The sequence below is a fragment of a genome, unplaced genomic scaffold (assembly GCF_019419815.1).
Source record: "Pyrus x bretschneideri cultivar Hongxiangsu unplaced genomic scaffold, Pyrus_bretschneideri_v1 Contig1, whole genome shotgun sequence".
NCBI classification, from domain to species: Eukaryota; Viridiplantae; Streptophyta; class Magnoliopsida; order Rosales; family Rosaceae; genus Pyrus; species Pyrus x bretschneideri.
This window is the reverse complement of record NW_025999390.1, coordinates 10,725,768-10,749,456: the sequence shown is the minus strand read 5'-3', so window position 1 is coordinate 10,749,456 and position 23,689 is coordinate 10,725,768. Positions and strand designations below refer to the sequence as shown.

General features: G+C 36.7%; 3 protein-coding genes and 2 pseudogenes across 3 annotated transcripts; 1 reads left to right on the top strand and 4 right to left on the bottom strand.

Moving 5' to 3' along the window:
- The first annotated feature begins 977 nt into the window (after window positions 1-977).
- LOC103958313 (beta-glucuronosyltransferase GlcAT14B) lies at window positions 978-3,744 on the top strand. The gene is made up of 4 exons (XM_009370567.3): window positions 978-1,575; window positions 2,130-2,205; window positions 2,322-2,437; window positions 2,932-3,744. The coding sequence occupies exons 1-4, from the start codon at window positions 1,026-1,028 to the stop codon at window positions 3,447-3,449; spliced, it is 1,260 nt and encodes a 419-aa protein (XP_009368842.1). The 5' UTR covers window positions 978-1,025; the 3' UTR covers window positions 3,450-3,744.
- A 10-nt stretch (window positions 3,745-3,754) lies between these two features.
- Window positions 3,755-6,758, bottom strand: LOC108868018 (annotated as a pseudogene).
- Window positions 6,759-6,879: 121 nt separating this feature from the next.
- Window positions 6,880-8,684, bottom strand: LOC103958311 (2-alkenal reductase (NADP(+)-dependent)). Its single transcript, XM_009370566.3, has 5 exons — window positions 8,323-8,684; window positions 7,869-8,046; window positions 7,542-7,708; window positions 7,373-7,455; window positions 6,880-7,301 (listed from the first exon to the last, which is right to left on the bottom strand). The coding sequence occupies exons 1-5, from the start codon at window positions 8,557-8,559 to the stop codon at window positions 6,923-6,925; spliced, it is 1,044 nt and encodes a 347-aa protein (XP_009368841.1). The 5' UTR covers window positions 8,560-8,684; the 3' UTR covers window positions 6,880-6,922.
- A 6,687-nt stretch (window positions 8,685-15,371) lies between these two features.
- On the bottom strand, window positions 15,372-16,979 carry LOC108868019 (annotated as a pseudogene).
- A 1,761-nt stretch (window positions 16,980-18,740) lies between these two features.
- Window positions 18,741-20,439, bottom strand: LOC103958310 (2-alkenal reductase (NADP(+)-dependent)-like). The gene is made up of 5 exons (XM_009370565.3): window positions 20,089-20,439; window positions 19,723-19,900; window positions 19,396-19,562; window positions 19,229-19,311; window positions 18,741-19,157 (listed from the first exon to the last, which is right to left on the bottom strand). The coding sequence occupies exons 1-5, from the start codon at window positions 20,323-20,325 to the stop codon at window positions 18,779-18,781; spliced, it is 1,044 nt and encodes a 347-aa protein (XP_009368840.1). The 5' UTR covers window positions 20,326-20,439; the 3' UTR covers window positions 18,741-18,778.
- Window positions 20,440-23,689: the final 3,250 nt, after the last annotated feature.

Below are 23,689 nucleotides of genomic sequence, written 5' to 3'. Positions count from 1 at the left end.
TCACTCTCTACTAACAATGCTTCTGGCCATTTCCGCTTGAATTAAGTTAAAAAAAAAATCCTAATCGGATATGATTGCAAAAGAAAAAATAAACAGAAAAATATTTCATTGTTTTAAAAGTTACACAGAGACGGTTATAATGGTTAAAATTCATATTAAATTAAAATAACATATTATTGTTACGCCGGCAGGCCGGCGGACAGCCAGGCAGCCGTGAGGCATTTTCCGGCGATATTTTCTATTTGCGTAGGGTAGTTCTAATTTTCTAAAAAAAGCCGTACACAATCATGATTGAAACAAAATTGTGTTGTATGAATAAATATGGCTATGATGTATGCCTCCACATAATAGGGTGCAAATATTTATTTTTCCAGCTAATTTAGCTTACTTTCTGGAGTCTGGCCATTTATTGACCGCCGCGTGTTGATTCTTCTTAAATAGTAACATGGTTCTAACTTCTAAACTTTACTTCCAAGGAATATATTTCTGTATCAATACCCGTATTCTGCGAGTTACACTTGTCATTCGTTTTTAATTTGTTCACCTAATAGTGCATAATTAGATTAAAAGATCACAATGATATATACCATTGAATATAAGTCTGTAACTTAGTTAAATACCGTCACAATAACATTTCGGCCGACCGTGTTAGAGTTGACTTGCCACAATCCGCACTGCTGAAAGTCGCTCAAGAAAAGAGTGCTGGATGCCTTCCAGTCCCTCTCACGTTTCTCCCTCCTGCAATCACATTCTCTCAGAATCTCATTGTCTACTGCACACCCACTAAACCGAAAAATTAATCACTTACTATATTGTATTCATTCATTCCGTGAACCCCACCAACCACCTCTCTCTCTTTCTCTCTCCTCAGCACGGATCCCCTATCCAGGCGCACTTCCCCATATCCTCCGCCGCCCAAACCCAAACCCCCCAAATGAAAAAAGCTTCCATCTTTCTCCTCCTTCTCAGCTGAATAAATCTTGGGTTTGTCTTCTTCTTTCTTGCCGTGAACTTGGTCGCCGGCAATGGAGACCAACAAGCCACAGAAGAAAAAGAAATGGTTTTTACCGTTGGTGCTTTCACTTCTTCTCTCCACCCTTCTAATATTCATCACTGTTTTCACCTCTTCCAACGCCTCCTCCTCAAGGTTTTCCCGACCCCATGTGAAAAATCATCTCCCCCATTTCGTCGAATCGAAGCTAAAGATTTCGGAAACATCCAAAGACCCAGTTCCTAGATTGGCCTACTTGATCTCTGGCTCCGCCGGCGACGGCAGCAGCTTGAAGCGGACGCTGAAGGCGCTGTACCATCCGAGGAACCAGTACGCGGTGCATTTGGACCTCGAGGCGTCGGCGGAGGAGCGGCTGGACTTGGCGAAGTTTGTGAAGGAGGAGCCGATGTTTGTAAAGCTGGGGAATGTCAGGGCGGTTCTGAGGGCCAATTTGGTGACTTACAGAGGGCCGACGATGGTTACCAATACGCTGCACGCGGCGGCGATTTTGTTAAAGGAGGGCGGCGACTGGGATTGGTTTATCAACTTGAGCGCTTCTGATTACCCTTTGGTGACCCAAGATGGTAAATTAAAATTTACAGCATTTTAATAGCAAAATGTATTTTTTTGGCTTTCTGATTCTTCTACCGCTATTTTTTCTGCTTTGGGTAATTTATGAATTTTGTTTCTAAATTCCTGCTAATTTTGGTTAAGCATTGGATTTTGCTATATTTTCTGTATTCTTGCATTGGATTTCTTGGTTTCTCAGGCTTATTTTGGCAGCTGCAAAACAGTTTGTATAACTTATTTATTACTGCTTTTGGTTTTGGCAGACGTGGGTTAGGCCAGTTGGCGAGGATAATGTGCCTGCCCTTTCCCTTCCCCGTAAATTAGGGTAATAGAAAATTATATTGCCTTGTCACAAAAATGGTTACTGCTTTTGCTCATTGCTAGCTGTACTGAGAAGCATTCAGATAGTTGAGGGAGGGGGTAGGCCTTGTAGTTTCGTTTGTGATCTCTGGCGTTCATTCAATCCGTTAGTTTTTGTGCTTTTATTTCGTTGAATATAGAGTAGTGGTTAAATGAATAAGCTTCATTGTCGTATCCTAACACCTTAATTTACGTGTTTGTCCAACAGATTTGCTTCATGTCTTGTCATCCATTCCAAGAAATCTTAATTTCATTGAGCACACCAGTGACATTGGCTGGAAGGAGTATGTTCATCTTTCCTTATTTCGGAGTAATTTTTAAGTTTTGGTCAAGTTCGAAAGTAGGACACACTGATATGTATAGCTGCTCCTAAAAGGTTTAAATTCCATGAACCCCACAGGGACCAGAGGGCAAAACCCATTATAATTGATCCGGGGCTGTATAGCCGGCAAAAATCAGATGTGTTCTCGATTTCACAGAAAAGGAGCGTGCCGACTGCTTATAAGCTGTTTACAGGTGAAAATATCTGCTTCCACTGCTTCTCATTTTGTTTCCTACAGCTACTTAATGGTTATTGATCTTTCGCAGGATAGAATGCAAAAATATCATCTACTAAAAGAATTTCTGCATAACTTGGTAAACACGATATTTTAACTAAGCATGGGATTAGACACCAAGTATGGTTTAAGAGAAGTTTAAACTATTTTTTAGCACGTATCTGGTTGATGGTCTGGAAACGTGTTATATCTTATATATTACTTTCAAAGAAGAAAGTGCACTGCTTATGGTGTTCTGGAACACAGGTTTCATAGCAACTTCCTTCTAAAAGTTTACGAATCTGAGTTATGTGAATGCACCTCCGAATCATAGGTTGTGAGTTCTTTTCGTTTGGTATATTCTTTATTGCTCTGTTCGGCTTGGTCGAATTGATTTGTTCAAGTTTAAACCCTAAGTCCCTCTATACATATAACTTATAGCTGATTCTGGATTCTGCTCAACAATTTCCTCAGGCTCTGCTTGGATGATGCTCTCCCGTCCTTTTATCGAATATATTTTATGGGGCTGGGACAATCTGCCAAGGATAGTCCTTATGTATTATGCCAACTTCCTTTCTTCACCAGAAGGGTATTTCCACACTGTCATCTGCAATGCTGAGGAGTTTCAGAACACTACTGTGAACCATGATCTCCACTTCATATCTTGGGACACCCCCCCAAAACAACATCCACATTTCCTCGTTGGTGATGATTTCCAGCGTATGGTAGACAGTAATGCGCCATTTGCCAGGAAATTTGGGAGGAACGAGTCAGTTCTTGACACGATTGACTCAGAGCTTTTAGGCTGCAGTGCTGATGGATATGCACCAGGTGGATGGTTCAGTACTCAAGCAAATGGAAGTGCGACAGTTCCAGATTACAGTTCTAAAAACATCACCACTCTCAGGCCGGGTCCAGGTGCTGAAAGACTAAAACGTCTCATCACCGGTTTGATATCTGCAGAAGATTTTCATGCGAAACAATGCACCTGACACCCGGAATCCAGATAAACGACCATGTTAGTCCTATAAGTTATACCAAGTAAGTGATGCCGACGATTGATCTTAGTTCATAGTAATAATGGCTGACAAGGGCATTTTAGCAGGCTATAGGTACTTAGTGGGGAAGACAAGTCAATACCTACAAGCATATAAATATGTATATTTTACCAATTTACCATATCTGGTAATGTTCAATACAATATTCTTCTAGTTGAAAAGCTGAAGGTGTACTGTAATGTATTATACAGTTTACATAATGATAAGTTCTTGAGTCATGCTTGATTAATTTCTCTGAATCAGGTTCGAGAATCGAACAATTTACAGAAGGAGTTGAGCGTATTAACCATTTCTTCTGCTGTGGATGACAGAGATCACCAACAAGGAATTCTTCGGCCATGCCATTTACCTCTATCACACTGGAACCAGGTTTCTTCTTCATTCCGGCTTCCAAGATCATATTTCTGCCTCCTTTGCCTCAAATTCCCTGCCAGCTTCCTTGTACATATTATACGGAAGAAGATGAATGCCACAGTCCGCTACTTCCGTACCAGCAAGCTTTTTCCAAATTTGGTCCCCAACTTCAACATGCCCATGAACTCTACACGCTGCCGGTAATGCCCCCCACGCGTTGGCGTTCCCTCTTCCTAGTCCTCCCATCTTGTCCTCTACAAATTGGTCAGCTTCCTCCATGCCCGCTCTAGCCGAAAGGTCAACAATGCACGCATAGTGCTCAATCCTGGGTTTAACTCCGTTAAGGTTTCCATTTGATCAAACAATTCAAGGCCCCTGTCAACCATTTGATCAAACAGTTCAAGTGATTTCCTTGCATCCCCAATCATTGCAACTCGAGCGATCATACCATTCAACGCTCTAGCATCCTTATTAGGAATGCCCTCAAAACCCCGTAAAGTTGCTTCCACATATGCGCATTACGTGTACATATCAACGAGAGCAGTGGCCAATCTCGTGTTAAAATCAACATGGCACCTTTTAGCATTAGGAGTGCACCCACAGTCCTTATGTGACCGCACCGAGATATGAGCAGAGGTAATGACAAGTATAACAAGAACCGACTCATTATGCTTTGTGCCTATTTGCCTGAATAAAGAAAGCACCTCTCCGAAGTCGCTCACCTTAGAATACAGCCATCATTGCACTCTGTTTCTGTCAGGCATTTCGTCAAACAACTCGGGCATTCTAAACATCCCCTGCCTTCACATACGCGTCAATCATTGCCGTCCACACCACCACATCCCCTTCAGGACTTTTATCAAAAACCACCTTTGCAATTTACAAGCCGTGGATTACGGCATAAAACTCGATCAGCGAGCTAAGAACAAGAGTCGTCACCGTACCCGAATTGAACTACATGACCATGAACTCATCGACCGCTGAGCTTCAAATTTGGGCCGAGAATCGTGCACGCCACGGCCGGTCGTGAATTTTTTTAGACTCTGGGCGACACTGAAAAATATGCTCTAACATAACTTCACATAAAATAATTATTTATCTTAGTATTCGTATGTTGTACATCGAATATTAAAGAAAATAGACCTTTTTCACATTATGACTTTTTTGAAATGATAGGATAATTTACACTAAACTCATAAAAAATACGGTGAGGGAATTCAAAAACGAGTCCTTGAATGACAAGTTGAACACTTTTAACTAACTGATCTACAAGCTAGTTGCACATTATGAAACCTTTGAAATGAATTTTTCATATTTAAGATCTATAATTTCTACATGTAAGCAACAAATTGCTACCATCAAAGGGCACATAGTAATTCAACTATGTTTTTGTTTTTTGAGCACTCATGAAAAGTTGCAGTTCATTCTAAATATATAAAATCATAAGGAAAAAATTATACAAAAAAATGTAGGATGATATTTTTAGATTGCCAATAATAATACTTCGTTTAATAAAAAAATAATGACAACACAGTTTAATACTTAACCATGAAAAAATTATCAACAGATACAAAAAACCCAAATTTATATTTAGACAAACTTGAACATGATTTTGCGAGTAAATTCAAACTGAAAACAAAAAACCACTACTGAAAATGCCGCATTTAATAACCTAATTAATGTTTGTTTGTTATTTAAAGTAGACATGAAAAAAAAAAAAGAAAAAAAAAGGGAAACTACCCCTTTATGTTGAGAGAAGGAATTAAACTTGGGTGGGCACGGAAACATAAACCAAATAAAACGATCTTGTCATCTAAAACATATTACTATTTAATATGAGCATTTACTATATATGAAGAATAAAACAAACCCTCATACATATATGAACCAGCTTAATTTTTTTTGGTGCCCCTCGTTTTTTTGAGCCCCAAGAGGTCGCCTTGGTGCACGCTTTGATCAACGGCGGAAAAGCGTAGTTGTTCGGGACAAACCCATAATTCAGCATGTCCAAGTAGCACGAAATGGCAGGAACCAGCGAATGCGACTGAACGTATCCTCTGATCATGGTGTTGTAAATGAAGATGTTTCGGTGGTGCTCGAAAATTGTGCAAGCGTAGGAAAAGAAGGAAGCATCTTTGGAGGTTGCTGCGGCGGAGAGGAGCGACGTAATGGCGTATGGTTTTCGGGCAAACGACATGTGAGGATGTGGGCGTGGATTTTCTTGAGCTGGTTTAAGGTTTTGAATTATTGTGAGAGGGGAACAAGGTCGTTGCTCCCAATGGTTTTCTGAATAATTGGCGGGTAACCCTTGGGCAGTCCCCAGGTGGACTTTGGACATATGGGGGTATAACTTGATCAAAATGATCATGGGCGTGGGATTTTATGACTTTGTAAAGTCAAAGTATATTTCAAAAGTATTTTTATTGTGAACACAGAGAAGTTTTTATAAAGAGTTATATGTGTTTAGTAGTGAAAAAAAAAAAAACAATTCGGAAGTGCTTATAGGAAAAAATACTTGGAAGTGCTTTTTGAAAATTATATAGCATCTGCTTTTTTTAGAAAATATTTTCATAATCCATAAGTTTTTTTAAGTTTTTCTATTAGACATAGCCTGATGCGTTTTTATCGTCAAAATGCACTTTTAACCCTTCTAAAAGAAATCACTAGTATCTTCGAAACCTATCACGTAATTTACGTTTACGTACTTGGTTTGTTTGCCCCAAGAACAATGACTCTTTTTCTTAATGAACTACTCGTATCCATGACGAGGAAAATCGAACTTAATTGGAAAGGAACATATACATTATCCTAGTCAACTGACTTAACCAACACTTGCCGCTGAAAAGCAATGGTTGAATGTCACATTGTCTTTTTTAATCACCTGCTCATATTATATGTTTATATTCCATCAATTTGAAGCCAAATGCAATTAAAAATTGGAGATTATGTGGACTTTGTTCTGCTTGTTCCTATTTGTGAATTTACTTTTTGTTACTGCAGATAAAAGTAGTGGAGGTAAAACCAAACAACAATGAGAGATTCATATCATATGTTCACTCATCTGCAACCTTAATCATTTTCTTTCCGGTGTTATGACCCCGAAAAAGTCCAATGAAAGCAGATGGAAAACTCTCCAAACCACACGAGATGTCTTCAACTGCTTGCAAATTGCCCGTGCGAAGATGATCCACGGTGGTGGAGATAAAATCAAAGTACACATTCATGAGATCAGGTGCTAAAAACCCTTGGATCTTAATTCTCTTGTAAACAACGTCTAGCATATTTGGCGCAGCTCGCTTTCCGGCATCTGTGTACTCAGAAATCACGCCGCAGACAGCAACCCTACCGAAGGTGTTCATGTTCTCAACTGCTGCTTCCAGCATCTCAGCTCCCACATTGTCAAAATATATATCAATCCCATCCGGGAAGTACCTGAAGATCAAACCCAATTTAGTATTAACCCGTTTTTCGCTTCAAAACGATAGGATCAAAGAGAGGTTTACTTTTTGAGAGTTGACTTTAAATCAGGCTCTTCCTTGTAGTTGAAGGCATCATCGAATCCGAGCTTTCCCTTGAGCAATGTGACCTATAAAACAGAACATTCGGATCAATTTTCATGAACAGATTCCGATTGAACGTAGTGTACCTAAAAGAAAAGTTTTGTAAGGTCACCTTTTCTTTGCTTCCGGCACAGCCAACAACATAGCAACCGAAGAGTTTTGCGTACTGTCCGACCAAATTTCCAACCGATCCAGAAGCTGCAGATACGAAAACTTTCTCCCCCTTTTTAGGCTTGCACACTTCAAAAAATCCCCCATATGCTGTAAGTCCACTAAAACCTGTGACGTTCAAAATAACCAAATCAATCCAATTGTCAACGAATTACGTGATTCAAGGACACCGGGTGCCTCTATTTTTAAGGGTAAGAAGATATAAACATGAAAAATGCCTTGAACCAATATTGGAGTATCAATCGTCGCGACGATGAAGTAAAATTACCTAAAATTCCAACTTGATAAGAAAGTGGAAATCCAAAAGGATCAAATTTCCTAAACATGGTCCCTTTTTTTAGAACAGTGTACTCTCCCCAACTGATGAACCCCACAACCAAGTCATCCTTCTCAAACTCTGGATTCCCAGAAGCCACAACTTTTGCCACACCATAAGCATCAATTTCCTGCCATCACCATAAAAAAAAAATAGAAAAACTCAATTATGTTGAGACGGAAGCCGCTATTTACACTTAAAAATCACATTTTTACACTAAAAAATCAAACATGGTACTATTCACTTTACTATTTATTTTGTCCTTATTGTTAAAACTCAAAGTTTTCAAGCTCTTTTCATTAGTTTTCCATTTAATAAATAAAATAAGAGGCCCAAAATGTCTGTGTTTGAGTGCTAACAACATTTTCCTTTATGAATTTTGTAACAAATAAGTTTCAGAGCTTACATCTCCTGGGGCGACGGCAGCTGCATAATTTATGGTTTTGTGGGAGGAGTTGAACCTTTTCATGCGGTTGAGCTGGTACGGATCGATCGACACATAGAGATTTTTCACGATGACATCAGTGGAACCAGCGGAAACTGATAGAGTAAGGGGTGAAGTTTTGACCTCAAAGTCTGACTCTTTCGGTTCTCCGTCGTCGAGGGGGGATTTTATAGTAATGTACCTGTTGGTTACCTCCATTTTCAGCTGCCTCTTTGTGCAGGCAAAGCTCACTGGATATACATATATAGAGAGAGTGAGGGAAAGATGAGAGAAAGGAGGATAAGTTAAAGAAGAGAGTATTACAAAATTGGAATCATAACGTTGTAAGGAGCCACACAAATGGCTGATTCTCTATCGCTAACTACAGTACTTGGATATTCTCCCAAACAAAATACAAGTTGAAACCAATGTTTAAAATATCGGTATCGATATAAATATTGACTTGTAAATTTGTAGAAGGGAGACTTTGGATTCGGTCCCTATCCATGAATATTCTTTAACTAAAACCTTGTTGGTTTTTAATTTTTGATCCATGTCTTTAAAATTAATGTGATAATTTATCTCTATGTATGTTACTATATTTTCTAAATTAAAAATTGAAATTTATAGTTGTTTATATTAATGAGATTTTAAATAAAAAAACTATAATTTGTGGGGATTAAAAATATTAAAATATAAATATACTATTGTGTGTGTGTGTGTGCGCGCGTGTGTGTGTGTATAAACATGGGTACATTCATCAAAATTAACCAAAAAATTATTGTACCAAAACATGGGTACATTCTTCAAAATCACAAAAAACAAAAAAAAAAAAAACAAAACAAAAAAAAAGATATTAGGCTTAATAACAATAGTTAATTTCTTCGATTAAACTTGACATGGATCCATTTTCAAATCAAAGAAAAAAGAATGTACCCATATAAGTTTAAAAATGACTTAGAAAAAGATTGAATATATTTTATATAAAAAAAAATGGTACATTTTACATATAACAAATTGGTATATTTAAGAATGAGTAAATTTTAAGATTAAAATTTTGAAAACATTTTTTAAAAAAGCTAATGGGTACAAACTTATTCTAATTTATTTATTTATTTTGGAAATGTTTTGAATTGAAAATTAGTTAGGAGTTTAATAAAGGTGTGAGTATTAAAATTCTAAATCAATTATTAATTTTAAGTTTAAAAAATTATGTAACTGACATGTAAATTTATTATTACATTAATACTAGGGACTTGGAACAAAATCTAAAAACTAATAAGGTTTCAGTCAATGAACATTAGTAACTAAGGATCGAATACTAATTTTTCCTTTGTAGAAATATCAATGGATATATCGAATATCGGTTGCTTTCGATAGAAATGATGGAAATTTAGAATGAAACTATAGGGATTGACAAACATTAGTTTTGACGAAATATAACAGTTTCTCCGATATTTAACATATATGTCAGAAATATCGATAATATTTGCCGATTTTAGCCTAAACTTAAGAATTTATCCGATATAAGGTGAAGTTTAGACTTCACCCCTCATTTCTATATATGGGAAAATTTATTTAAACCCATGCAACCTCTTTTTACACCCACTTTAAAATTTAAATGTTAATTGTTTATTTTACCCTATTGCATAATTACTATTAAGTACAAAACGAAATTAATAATAAAACTCAAATTTATCAATAAACCCAAACACTATAATTAAACCATACGATCACTCTTTGCTTATCCTACGTTCATTATGGCTAAAACCTTAATAGCTCTCATAGAGAAAAATAAATTTTTTTTATTGTTGAATGATGATTTTGAAGTTTTGAATCTTCCAACCAAGGTATGAATCAATTTATGAATTTTTTGTTCATTTGAATTCAATTTTTTAGAGTTTAAAAGTTATTTTACTGTAATTTTTTTCAAAAGAGGATTTGACACCGCTTCTCCGCAGTGGAATTTGTAGTAAATTACTCCTTCAATTGAGAAGATTGAACTAATTAATTAAGTTTATAGAATAAATTTTTGCGATTTAAAAGGTTGAGGGGTTGTGTCACAACTCGTAGTATTTTTATAACCTATCAACTTGTAGTATTTTTATAACCTTTTATAAAATTACAGTAAAACAACTTGTGTGAATTTGCAGCTAAATTAAAAGGTTGAACTGGACATGTAGGTGGGGCCATAGCTCATTTAATTACCTGATGTAGTATTTTTTAAGAAAGAAATATAAAAACAAAACAAGCCTTGATTTTCCATAACGCTTTCTCTCATCAATGTGGGTATTCCTGTTCGAATTTCTCTATCCCACATCGGTCACATAGCTTGAGAATAAGCCATTTAAATAGAATTACCCAATTATAATTAATACCGAGGCATTTTGTATTAAAACTCCATACCTGATGGATTGAGCAGGTGGTAAAGTGGGAACAGTATGAATGTTGTTAGAGTGAGCCCTCGTCTTGTCTACCTGAAATTTAAGAATTCCGATTCTCCTGTGAATATATAGTCTTCTCCCTTCTTCTTGCTCAAGCTTTTCAAGCCATGGTCACAGATGTAAGTAAACATTCTGCCTGATGCCTGAAGGACTTACAATTCTTTCGAATTTCGAAATGTGTATTTGTTTGTTAATGCTTTTGTCAAGTTTGTTTCTTCTCTGTGTTCTTGGTTCAGTGTTTGACTAGGATTATAGGACTGATGAGAAATGAACTCAGTTTGCTGTCTGCAAATGTGGGTTAGACTAATTGGTCTGGGCAGTGCGTCCACCTCCCTGTACCTAAGTTCAAATCTCCTCCCCGTATTATAGTAGTTTAAGATATATGGTTTGCTTCTGGCTCTGGTTTTGGTCACAGGCTCATAGCTGCTGTTATTGGAATCGGTTTTGTTGAAAAAAATTATTATTTCTGGCTTAAGAAAGCAGAACTGGAGACATGCATGCTTGCTTTGTATGAGTTCAATTTCAAGGAGGAAGAAGAAGAAGAAAATAGTGTAATTAATCAATCTTAAGACTTAGTTTTAAAGAAATGGTGTTCAATATTCATCTGTCAGCTTGAAGAGATCATGATTGAAGCTCTTTAATTGCCAAAATTCAATGGTTCTATAACTTAACTCGGGAGAGACCAACAATTATAGATCCAATAGGTAGTACACTAGTTTGCATTGATGTACTAAACTCGGGAGAGACCAACAGTTATGGAACCAATAGGCAGTACACAGCTAGCTATACTAATAGCAAAAATAGTATTTGTCACGCCCCGATCCCGACATACGTCCAGGATTGACACATGACGTCACCAAATACTCGTCTCTAACATACCCCGCCTCCGGAAAAAGGTCAAACATAACTTAAGATCCGAATGCACAATTATTCTTCGTAAACTTTATGGCTGCATCTAACATCCTTGTTAGACTGCCTACGTACCCTAAATAGGGATCAAGCGATTCGTAGTTCATTACTTCAGTACATTCGAATATTCATCACATAAGTCGTTATGTCCCAACAAAATATCACAATGAATATCATGCAATCTTTCAAAGAACAAACAACAAAGCACAATCATATTCTCTCGCCATATTTATCAACAAGTCAGTCATAACAATAATAATGATATCCAACATAATAATCCCATAAGACGAGTAACATTTCCACTTCATCCATCACATGAATCATCACGTTCCCACATAAAATCACATTTCATAACGTGTAACATATTAAAGAATTAACAAAGCACAACATTATTCTCCAGAAATATTAATCAACTAAAATAATCATAATAACAACACTCATATCCAACGTCACTCCACAATCCCGTCAATTAATCAATTCGTGAATCAAGATGTACAATCTTAGCATTTAATTACGTTCATCAAGTAATGCGATAACAAAACATTTCACGAATTAACCAAGAAACTCTATATAATTCCCCACTTGGATTATGAGTAATAAACATGGTAATTTTAATTTATTTTCACAATATCTATTGTGGGTAGTTCCCATCCACTTGAATTTAGGATTCTAAGATCACCTTACGGAATGAACAATAGCAAGGATTACGGACCACTCAACGGAATCCAACAACATTAGGTTCCGGACCACTCAACGGAACCAAAATATGAAGCTGTTTCTCGTAATCTACCCAGACCTGTCATATGTAAAGTCAATGCCTACATTCTGGGATTGATGCACTGATAAATCAGGCATTCAGATAAGCTGCGAGGCTCGGGTGAGTGGCAATAATATAAGCATGTGATACAATAATAAAACCAGCCATCAATCACAATTTATAAACCTTTAATATAAATCATTCATAAGAAATCAATACCAAACTTCTGAAAACTTCGAAGGAGTCACCCAAACATCCAACGGTTTGCCTGGAACAATCACAACATCTCACAACCATATTATCATACACACAATGAAAAGTAGGGTTAGAGCGATACAGTTCGGCCGAAGCCTACGTCTTTGAAGCTATCTCAATTCAAACTCAATGAAACCCAAAGTGGATACGATCCTGGACCATCACTCAACGGAATCACGGAGTAAGAGAGATTCTGGACCATCACTCAACAGAATTCGAGTGGATACGATTCTGGACCATCACTTAATGGAATCGCGGAGTGGAGTAGGAAGGATTCCAGACCATCATTCAACGGAATCGCAGAGTGGAGTAGGAAGGATTCCGGACCATCACTCAACGGAATCGCGGAATGGAGTAGGAAGGATTCCGGACCATCACTCAACGAATCCAAACTAGGATACGATTCTGGACCATCACTCAACGGAATCCAAACTAGGATACGATTCCGGACCATCACTCAACGGAATCGCAGAGTACAATGCATAACAACCAATCAATGAAACAACACATGAATCAATTTACTCAAGTTAGAAAGGCTCAACGAAACAAGAAATGAAAGAATGAAACGAGGGATGAAACATGTTTCGAAGCAACAAACCCCATGACAATGGGTTAACGGTCCATCACTAGCCCTCACATTTCATCAAATCAAGCCAATCATACAAAACAAACCATATTTCCAATATGCACGTCAAATCCCACTTCATAAAACTACCTCGATGGCTAAATATAAAAATTAACAATTTATACGAAACATAATTATAAAACCATTTCATATTCACATATATTAAAGTCACTCACATTTCATCATATCATACCATCTATGCAAATCAACCAACTTTCAAATATGCACGTCAAAACACATATCACAATCATCATCAGTACACAAGCCAAATCATGTTTAATAAACATAGGTCTATGGCTAAATATATACATACATACATACATATATATATATATATAATCACCTTTCAATAGAAATCACATTATAAAACCAAATCATATTCACAGATAATACCAATATAAGAAATCAAGGTAATAACCATATCACATATGTTCAAGTCACTCTCTAACCAATGTAGGCCACTAGACTTCACTTAAGTCTCCCATAGTACTAATTTTATTATTTAGAATGTATCGAGACATGTTGACCACAATTCAACTCTCGGTCAACGATGGGGTCCACCACTATACGTAATTCGATCTTGAAGATCCACACATCAAATTTATGATCCATAACTGCCCAAAGTCCACATTATGATTCTAAAATAATATACTAAAATTTCATTATGATCCAACGATCGGATTGTCGTCAATCACACAAACAAGTGGCGGTCCAAATTGGTCACCACACCAAACAATTGAATTTTGGGAAACCAAGCTAGACATAGGTTCACAGGGTCACTAGAAGGTATTTGGAACCTAGACAACACTCGTGAACAATTCCACGCATCGCCACACGCAGTGGTAGTCAAGATGGATGGTTTAGAAACTCCGAATTTTCAACATTAACTAGATGAGCTCAAATTTACGTGGTAGCTAGAGCTCAACAAGGGAAACACTTTTCACAACTAGGCTGACGATAATTTCTAACCGAAAACCGTCGAAATTCACCGGAGAAAAACCGGATTTCTAGGGTTCTAAACACCCAACTCTAAAATGAATATGAAAGCACAAACTAAGCATACCAACTTGAAGATTATGAAGAGTAGATGAAGTTTCATACCTCACTCGAAGGAAAGGGTTGCTGGAATCACCGAAAAAATGATAAAACCGCCGGAAAAGTCGTGGGCTTTGTGGCTTCAAACTGCAAAGATGGAAAAGAAATTGGGAAATCTAATACCACAGAGATGTAGGGTTCGTCAAGAGCTTTCCATGGACACCAAGATCACCCAAAACGGAGCTCAGATGAAGAAGATACAAGTGGATCAAGTTTGTGGGTTAACGGGTCAAAGTCTCCCCTAAAACGGGTTAGTAGCAGCTCTCCCCTCCATTTTCAGAAACTTCCCCCTTTTTTGGAGGTTTCACTCCCATTTATAGCATTTTGGTAAAATTATCAAAATGCCACCAACTTCAAACGACTCTAACATCTCCGTTCTGAGTCGGAAATAAGATCCGTTTACGCCTATGCGCTCATGGAATCGAACTCTACCTAACCAATTCAAGAGTTGACCGAAAAGGTCGAGAAAATTTGAAATGACAATACCCCTCACTTGTTTTTCTCAAAATTGGAGAATTAACGAACTAGTTCCAATCAAATCTTTGAAATACATTAAGAATAAAATAAAAAAATAATTTTGGGGACGAGATATCACAGTATTGCCTAAAAATCCTAGTAACTGATGATAATCTGAAAGCTAACCTTGAAAAGCAAAGCACGATGTCGGGAGAGACCAACAGTTGTGGGTGTAAAAATAAATCCACATATTGAATTGGGTTTATGGGGGTATATTAGGTAGTAAATTAGGGTTAAAGACATATTAATAGGTTAGTTAAAAATCAAATAAGTGCAAAGAGTAAGTTGGATGTAGAAATAGGTTACATGAGTTTAAATAAAATTTCCCTTTTCATATCTTTCTCTGATTTTTTGGATATTTCCATGTTAATACCTACAATCATATATATATATATATATATATATTTTACCAATTTACCATATCTGGTAATGTTCAATACAATATTCTTCTTGTTGAAAAGCTGAAGGTTACTGTAATGTATTATTATACAGTTTACATAATGATAAGTGTTCTCGAGTCATGCTTGATTAATTTCTCTGAATCAGGTTCGAGAATCGAACAATTTAAAGGAGTTGAGCGTATTAACCATTTCTTCTGCTGTGGATGACAGAGATCACCAACAAGGAATTCTTCGGCCATGCCATTTACCTCTATCACACTGGAACCAGGTTTCTTCTTCATTCCGGCTTCCAAGATCATATTTCTGCCTCCTTTGCCTCAAATTCCCTGCCAGCTTCCTTGTACATATTATACGAAAGAAGATGAATGCCACAGTCCGCTACTCCCGTACCAGCGAGCTTTTTCCAAATTTGGTCCCCAACTTCAACATTCCCATGAACTCTACACGCAGCCGGTAATGCCCCCCACGTGTTGGCGTTCCCTCTTCCTAGTCCTCCCATCTTGTCCTCTACAAACTTGTCAGCTTCCTCCTTGCCCGCTCTAGCCGAAAGGTCAACAATGCATGCGTAGTGCTCAATCCCGGGTTTAACTCCGTTAAGGTTTCCATTTGATCAAACAATTCAAGGCCCCTGTCAACCATTTGATCAAACAGTTCAAGTGATTTCCTTGCATCCCCAGTCATTGCAACTCCAGCGATCATACTGTTCAACACTCCAGCTTCCTCACTAGGAATGCCCTAAAAACCCCGTAAAGCTGCTTCCACATATCCGCATTACGTGTACATATCAACGAGAGCAGTGGCCAATCTCGTGTTAAAATCAAGATTGCACCTTTTAGTATAGCAGTGCACCCACAGTCCTTATGTGACCGCACCGAGATATGAGCAGAAGTAGTGAGAAACAATAGCCGCTCAATAGGCTTTGTGCCTGCTTCTTGCACTTGCCTAAGAAAGCACCTCTCTGAAGTCGCTCACCCGAGAACACGCAGCAATCATCGCACTCCACGATATGGTGTTTCTCTCAGGCATTTCGTCAAACAACGCTGGGCATTCTCAACATCCCCTGTCTTCCCATACCCGTAACCCGTCAATCATTGGCGTCCACACCACCACATCCCTTTTAGGACTTCTATCAAACACCACCTTTGCAATTTATAAGTCATGGATAACGGCATAAAACTCGACCAGCGAGCTAAAGAACAAGAGTCACCACCATACCCGAATTGAACTACATGAACATGAACTAATCGACCACTGAGCTTCAAATTTGGGCCGAGATTCGTGCACGCTTTGATCAACGGCGGAAAAAGTGTAGTTATTCGGAACAAACCCATAATTCAACATGTCCAAATAGCACGAAATGGCGGGAATCGGCAAATGCGACTGAACGTATCCTCTGATCATGGTGTTGTACATGAAGATGTTGCGGTGGTGATGGTGGTGCTCGAAAATTGAGCAAGCGTAGTAAAAGAAGCATCTTTGGAGGTTGCTGCGGCGGATAAGAGCGGCGCAATGGTGTATGGGTTTTCGGTAGACGGCATACGAGGATGTGAGCGTGGATTTGCTTGAGCTGGTTTAGGGTTTTGAATTTTTGTGAGAGGGGAAGCAAGGTCGTTGCTTCTAACGGTTTTCTGAATCATCTGAATTAGTGGGTAACCTTTGGGTAGTCCTCAAGTGGAGTTTGGACATAGGGGCTTTTCGATCTAGGTCCAAAAACAAAGGTAGTTTTTTTAACCAAGTTCAGTTATCCAATTACATATTTTTATACCAATTTTGCCCTTTTAGATAAAAATATTTAAACTCTTTAATTTTTGTATCATTTATTCAGTTTTTAATTTTGAATATTTAAATACTAACTAAAATATTATCTAGTAACCACCTAATGATATTTACCTACAAAACCGATATAATTTAGTAACTACCTATTGTATAGGAAGAAAAATACTTTATAACAACAAAACAGATATAATCTACCTACAAAATAAAAATAAACTACCTATTGTATAGGAAGAAAAATGTTTTATACCAACAAAATAGATATAATCTACCAACAAAATAAAAATAAACTACCGATTGTATAGGAAGAAAATTGCTGAACCTCCATGGCAGAACATTAGAATAGAAATATGATATAATACACCTCCATTAAAGGAACAAATACTAAACAAAAAAAGGGAACAAATACTAAGTTTCAATTTACCTTTATGATACGCACAAAAATATAATAGAGCAAATATAAATGCATGATACTGTATTATTGCTTGCAATTGATACTGTATTGCCGAACGAATATGTAAAAAAATTGTGAAAGCTGTGTAAAAACTGAAATTGTCATGAAGGAATTTGGAGGGAGGAACACAAAATATCACCCATGAAAGATGAGAGAAGAAAGAGGATGATTGATTCCATGATCTAACAAAGAGAATTGTTTAGAAGAAGGAAAAAAAAAGGAGGGATGAAACGGACTGGGGGTTGAGATTTTATTGCTGTAACTAATCCTACAATTAAGGGATTAGTTAAACCACAAATAATCATATAATTAAGAAATTTTGAATATTTACTACAATTTATAAGTCTAAGGGATAAATATGGTACAAATTATAAATAAGCTTATGTGGAATATCAATTATTGGACCTATATCAATGCAGTGGACTAATTATAGTAATGGCTCACAAAATTGGATCTATATCAAATTATCCCTTTGGACATATGGGGGTGTATAACTTGATCGAACTGATCACGGCCGTCGGATTTGATGACTTTGTAAAGTCAAAGTTATTTCAAAAGTAATTTTATTGTGAACACAGAAGTTTTTATAAAAAGTTGTGTTTAGAGAAAAAACACTTAAAAGTGTTTTTAGAAAAAACACATGGAAGTTCTTTTTCAAAATTATATAACGTCTGCTTTGTATAAAATATTTCTATAATCTATAAGTGTTTTTTAAGTTTTTTCTGTTAAGTATAGCCTGAAGTGTTTTTATTGTTAAAATGCACTTTTAACCCTTCTTAAAAACATAACAAGTATCTTCGAATCCTATTACTTTTGCATACTTGGTATGTTTGGCCCAAGAACAATGACTTTTTTACTTAATGAACTACTCATATCCATGAAGGGGAAAATCAAACTTGATTGGAAATGAACATATATGTTATCTTTTCTTTTCTTTTCTTTGGATTTTGGAGCTTGGACCAAGCAATTAGCTAAAAACTACTTAATCACCTGCTAATTGCTTAATAACTTCCACTTACATTTCAGAAGTCCTACTCAAGCTTATATTATATGTTTATATTCCATCAATTGAAGCCAAATGCAATTCAAAATTGGAGCTTATGTGGACTTTGTTCTGCTTGTTCCTATTTGTGCATTTACTTTTTGTTACTGCAGATAAAAGTAGTGCAGGTAAAACCAAACAACAATGAGAGATTTCATATCATATGTTCACTCATCTGCAACCTTAACCATTTTCTTTCCGGTGTTATGACCGCGAAAAAGTCCAATGAAAGCAGATGGAAAACTCTCCAAACCACACGAGATGTCTTCAACCACGTGCAAATTGCCCGTGCGAAGATGATCCACGGTGGTGGAGATGAAATCAGAGTACACATTCATGAGATCAGCTGCTAAAAACCCTTGGATCTTAATTCTCTTGTAAACAACGTCTAGCATATTTGGCGCAGCTCGTTTTCCTGCATCTGTGTACTCAGAAATCACGCCGCAGACAGCAACCCTTCCGAAGGTGTTCATGTTCTCAACTGCTGCTTCCAGCATCTCAGCTCCCACATTGTCAAAATATATATCAATCCCATCCGGGAAGTACCTGAAGATCAAACCCAATTTAGTATTAACCCGTATTTCACTTCAAAACGATAAGATCAAAGAGATGTTTACTTTTTGAGAGTTGACTTTAAATCAGGCTCTTCCTTGTAGTTGAAGGCATCATCGAATCCGAGCTTTGCCTTGAGCAATGCCACCTTAAAACGTAACATTCAGATCAATTTTCATGAACATATTCCGATTGAACATAGCGTACTAAAAGAAAAGTTTTGTAAGGTCACCTTTTCTTTGCTTCCGGCACTGCCAACAACATAGCAACCGAAGAGTTTTGCATACTGTCCGACCAAATTTCCAACCGATCCAGAAGCCGCAGATACGAAAACTCTCTCCCCCTTTTTAGGCTTGCACACTTCAAAAAATCCCCCATATGCTGTAAGTCCACTAAAACCTATAACATACAAAATAACCAAATCAATCCAATTGTCAACGAATTACGTGATTCAAGGACACCGGGTGCCTCTATTTTTAAGGGTAAGAAGATATAAACAGAGAAAATGCCTTGAGCCAATATTGGAGTATTTGTCGTCGCAACGATGAAGTAAAATTACCTAGAATTCCAACTTGATAAGAAAGTGGAAATCCCAAAGGATCAAATTTCCTAAACATGGTCCGTTCTTTTAGAACAGTGTACTCTCCCCAACTGATGAACCCCACAACCAAGTCATCCTTCTCAAACTCTGGATTCCCAGAAGCCACAACTTTTGCCACACCATAAGCATCAATTTCCTGCCATCACCATAAAAAATTAAAAAAATTAAAAAAACTCAATTATGTTGAGACGGGAGCTGCTATTTACACTTAAAAACGTCATTATGCACTTTCATAAATAAAATAAGCGGCCCAAAATGTCTGTTTTCGAGTTCTTAGAACAGTTTCCTCTATGAATTTTGTAACAAATAAGCTTCAGAGCTTACATCTCCTGGGGCGACGGCAGCTGCATAATTTATGGTTTTGTGGGAGGAGCTGAACCTTTTCATGCGATTGAGCTGGTACGGATCGATTGACACATAGAGATTTTTCACGATGACATCAGTGGAACTAGCGGAAACTGATAGAGCAAGGGGTGAAGTTTTGACCTCAAAGTCTGACTCTTTCGGTTCTCCGTCGTCGAGGGGGGATTTTATAGTAATGTACCTGTTGGTTACCTCCATTTTCGGCTGCCTCTTTGTGCAGGCAAAGCTCACTGGATATACATATATAGAGAGAGTGAGGGAAAGATGAGTGAGAAAGGAGGATAAGTTAAAGAAGAGAGTATTACAAAATTGGAATCATAACGTTGTAAGAAGCCACACAAATGGCTGATTCTCTATCCCTAACCACAGTACTTGGATATTCTCCCAAACAAAATACAAGTTGAAACCGGTGTTTAAAATATTGGTATCGATGTAAATATTGACCTGTAAATTTGTAGAAGGGAGACTTTGGATTCAGTCCCTATCCATGAATATTCTTTAACTAAACCTTGTTGGTTTTTAATATTTGATCCATGTCTTTGAAATTAATGTAATAATTTATCTCTATGTATGTTACTATATTTTCTAAATTAAAAATTGAAATTTATAGTTGTTTATATTAATGAGATTTTAAATAAAAAACTATAATTTGTGAGGATTAAAAATATTAAAATATAAATATACTATTGTGTGTGTGCGCGCGCGTGTGTGTGTGTATAAACATGGGTACATTCGTCAAAATTAACCAAAAAATTATTGTACCAAAACATGGGTACATTCTTCAAAATCACAAAAAAAAAAAAAAAAAAAAAAAAAAGTTATTTGGCTTAATAACAATAGTAAATTTCTTCGATTAAACTTGACATGGATACATTCTCAAATCAAAGAAAAAAGAATGTACCCATATAAGTTTAAAAATGAATTAGAAAAAAATTGAATAGATTTTATATAAAAAAAAAAAGGGTATTTTACATATAACAAATTGGTATATTTAAGAATGAGTACATTTTAAGATTAAAATTTTGAAAAAATTACATGAATGGGTATATATATAAGATTAAAAATTTTAAAACATTTTTTAAAAAAGCTAATGGGTACCAACTTATTCTAGTTTTTTTATTTATTTTGGAAATGTTTTGAATTGAAAATTAGTTAGGAGTTTAATAAAGGTGTGAGTATTAAAATTCTAAATCAATTATTAATTTTAAGTTTAAAAAATTATGTAACTGACATGTAAATTCATTATTACATTAATACTAGGAACTTGGAACAAAATCTAAAAACTAATAAAGTTTCAGTCAATAAACATTAGTAACTAGGGATCGAATACTAATTTTTCCTTTGTAGAAATATCAATGGATATATCGAATATCGGTTGCTTTCGATAGAAATGATGAAAATTTAGAATGAAACTATAGGGATTGACAAACATTGGTTTTGATGAAATATAACAGTTTCTCCGATATTTAACATATATGTCAGATATATCGACAATATTTGCTGATTTTAGCATAAATTTAAGAATTTATCTGATATAAGGTGATGTTTAGACTTCACCCCTCATTTCCATATATGGGAAATTTTATTTAAACCTATGCAACCTCTTTTTACACCCACTTTAAATTTTAAATGTTAATTGTCTATTTTACCCTATTGCATAATTACTATTAAGTACAAAACGAAATTAATAATAAAACTCAAATTTATTAATAATCTCAAACACTATAATTAAACCATACAATCACTCTTTGCTTATCCTACATTCATTATGGCTAAAACCTTAATAGCTCTCTGTTTGGACCCGATTTTACACTATCAGCCCGAGTAATCGAGGCCGTTGGATGAGCATAATTTTAAACCGTTGAATGACAAAGTGGTTGAAATGATTTTCAATTATTATTGAGAAATAATGTTGTGATTTTAATCATGATATTATCTCGTAGTAATATGTTAAATTATTTAAACCTAATATTTGTCTAAATCCTAGCCAATTTGACCACATGGAATATTGGGATATGCACAATATCAATTGGATGATTGCAGGTATGGTTAGATCATGCAGAAGCCTAGATAGGCTTGGCTTTTGGTGGTGATATGACAAGCCTAGGATTTGATGCTGATGGAGTTATGATGAGGTAAGAAGCCTAGATAGGCTAAACTTTTGATGATAAGGTTTGAAAAGTCATGATGCATGGATGGGATGAAATTATGAGATAATGATAATTAGAAATGAATTTAATATTCATTTAGATAAAGCCTAGGAACATAGGTTTTCTGGAAGTCTAGGTTTTTAATGCATGTTTCTCGGGTTAGTGCTGTGAAGATGGATGGAGGAAAACAAGTGGTGAAGCCACGTCACCAAAGATCAAATGCAATCCTTTAAAGATCAAGTCACGTAAAATACATGGGAATTTGAAATAGGACTTTACCGAGGATCCAGCCGTGCCAAGCAAGTACATCAGTCCTATAAATACATGTAATGGCAACGGAAGAGGGACCTCTAATTCAACACACAATTACCCTGCACAAAACCTCTTAAACATCTTGAGATTTTTTTATTTTCTTTTTCCCATCGACACATCTTCAGTTTGGATAAACAGTACTGTGAAGGCAACCGGCAAACACCTTCAGTTTGGATAAACAGCACTGTTGCCGCAGAATCAGCCGACCGAGGAGCACCTTCAATTTGGATAAACAACACTACGTCGAGGCTGATTGGTTACCTATCCAAGTCTTTATCGAGAAGGGTTTTCGAATCCTTATTAGCAGAGGTTATCTTATTAGCCTTCTCGGCTAAGTAAGGTGTTACGAGTTACGACATTCGGCGCATTGAACGCCGACTGATTTTATGATTGGATACTAACAATTGAGTTTCAGAGTTCGGCATTCTGACGACCGAACCACATTTACCATCAAGACACACATTACCTTTGAATACTTGTGTCCATATAGTCTGGTGTCAATTCGACGTGCTTATACTCTCACAAATATAATCACCGTGACCGAATATGATGCCGACGATTCGTGAACTTCACATAACTAGCAGCCTTGTCTTCAGACTCGAGAATCCAAAGGCTGAGATTTGTTCCTTCCTTGGCCGCAGTCGAAAGATAAAGAAGTCGGCAACATGCTCAACGCAACATTAACAAATTTTACTCCTCGGCCGAGCTTGGCCGACGAGTTGGCACGCCCTGCATTCAACCGAAGGAAGTAATCAGCTTATGAGTTACTCGGCCTGCGCGCCACGTAGGCTTTGTAATTTTTAGGGTCAACATTTTGGCACGCCCAGTGGGACACAATGCTAAAACTACAAAGTTCATGTGGTATATCAAGATTCCAATCCGACTCCACATAGCCAATTGTACGAGTTGCTAGAGGAATTGAAAAAACACAATAAGGAATGAAAAAGATCTTTGGAAGTGGAAAAAATTCTTCGTGGCCATACAGAGATGCAAAAGTCATTCGCTTACATGTTGAAAATAAAAGCTCATGTTACCCTGCAAGAGCAATGGGTAAATGAAGACAGGGCTCGATTTAATACCTGGCTAGATGGAAAATATTT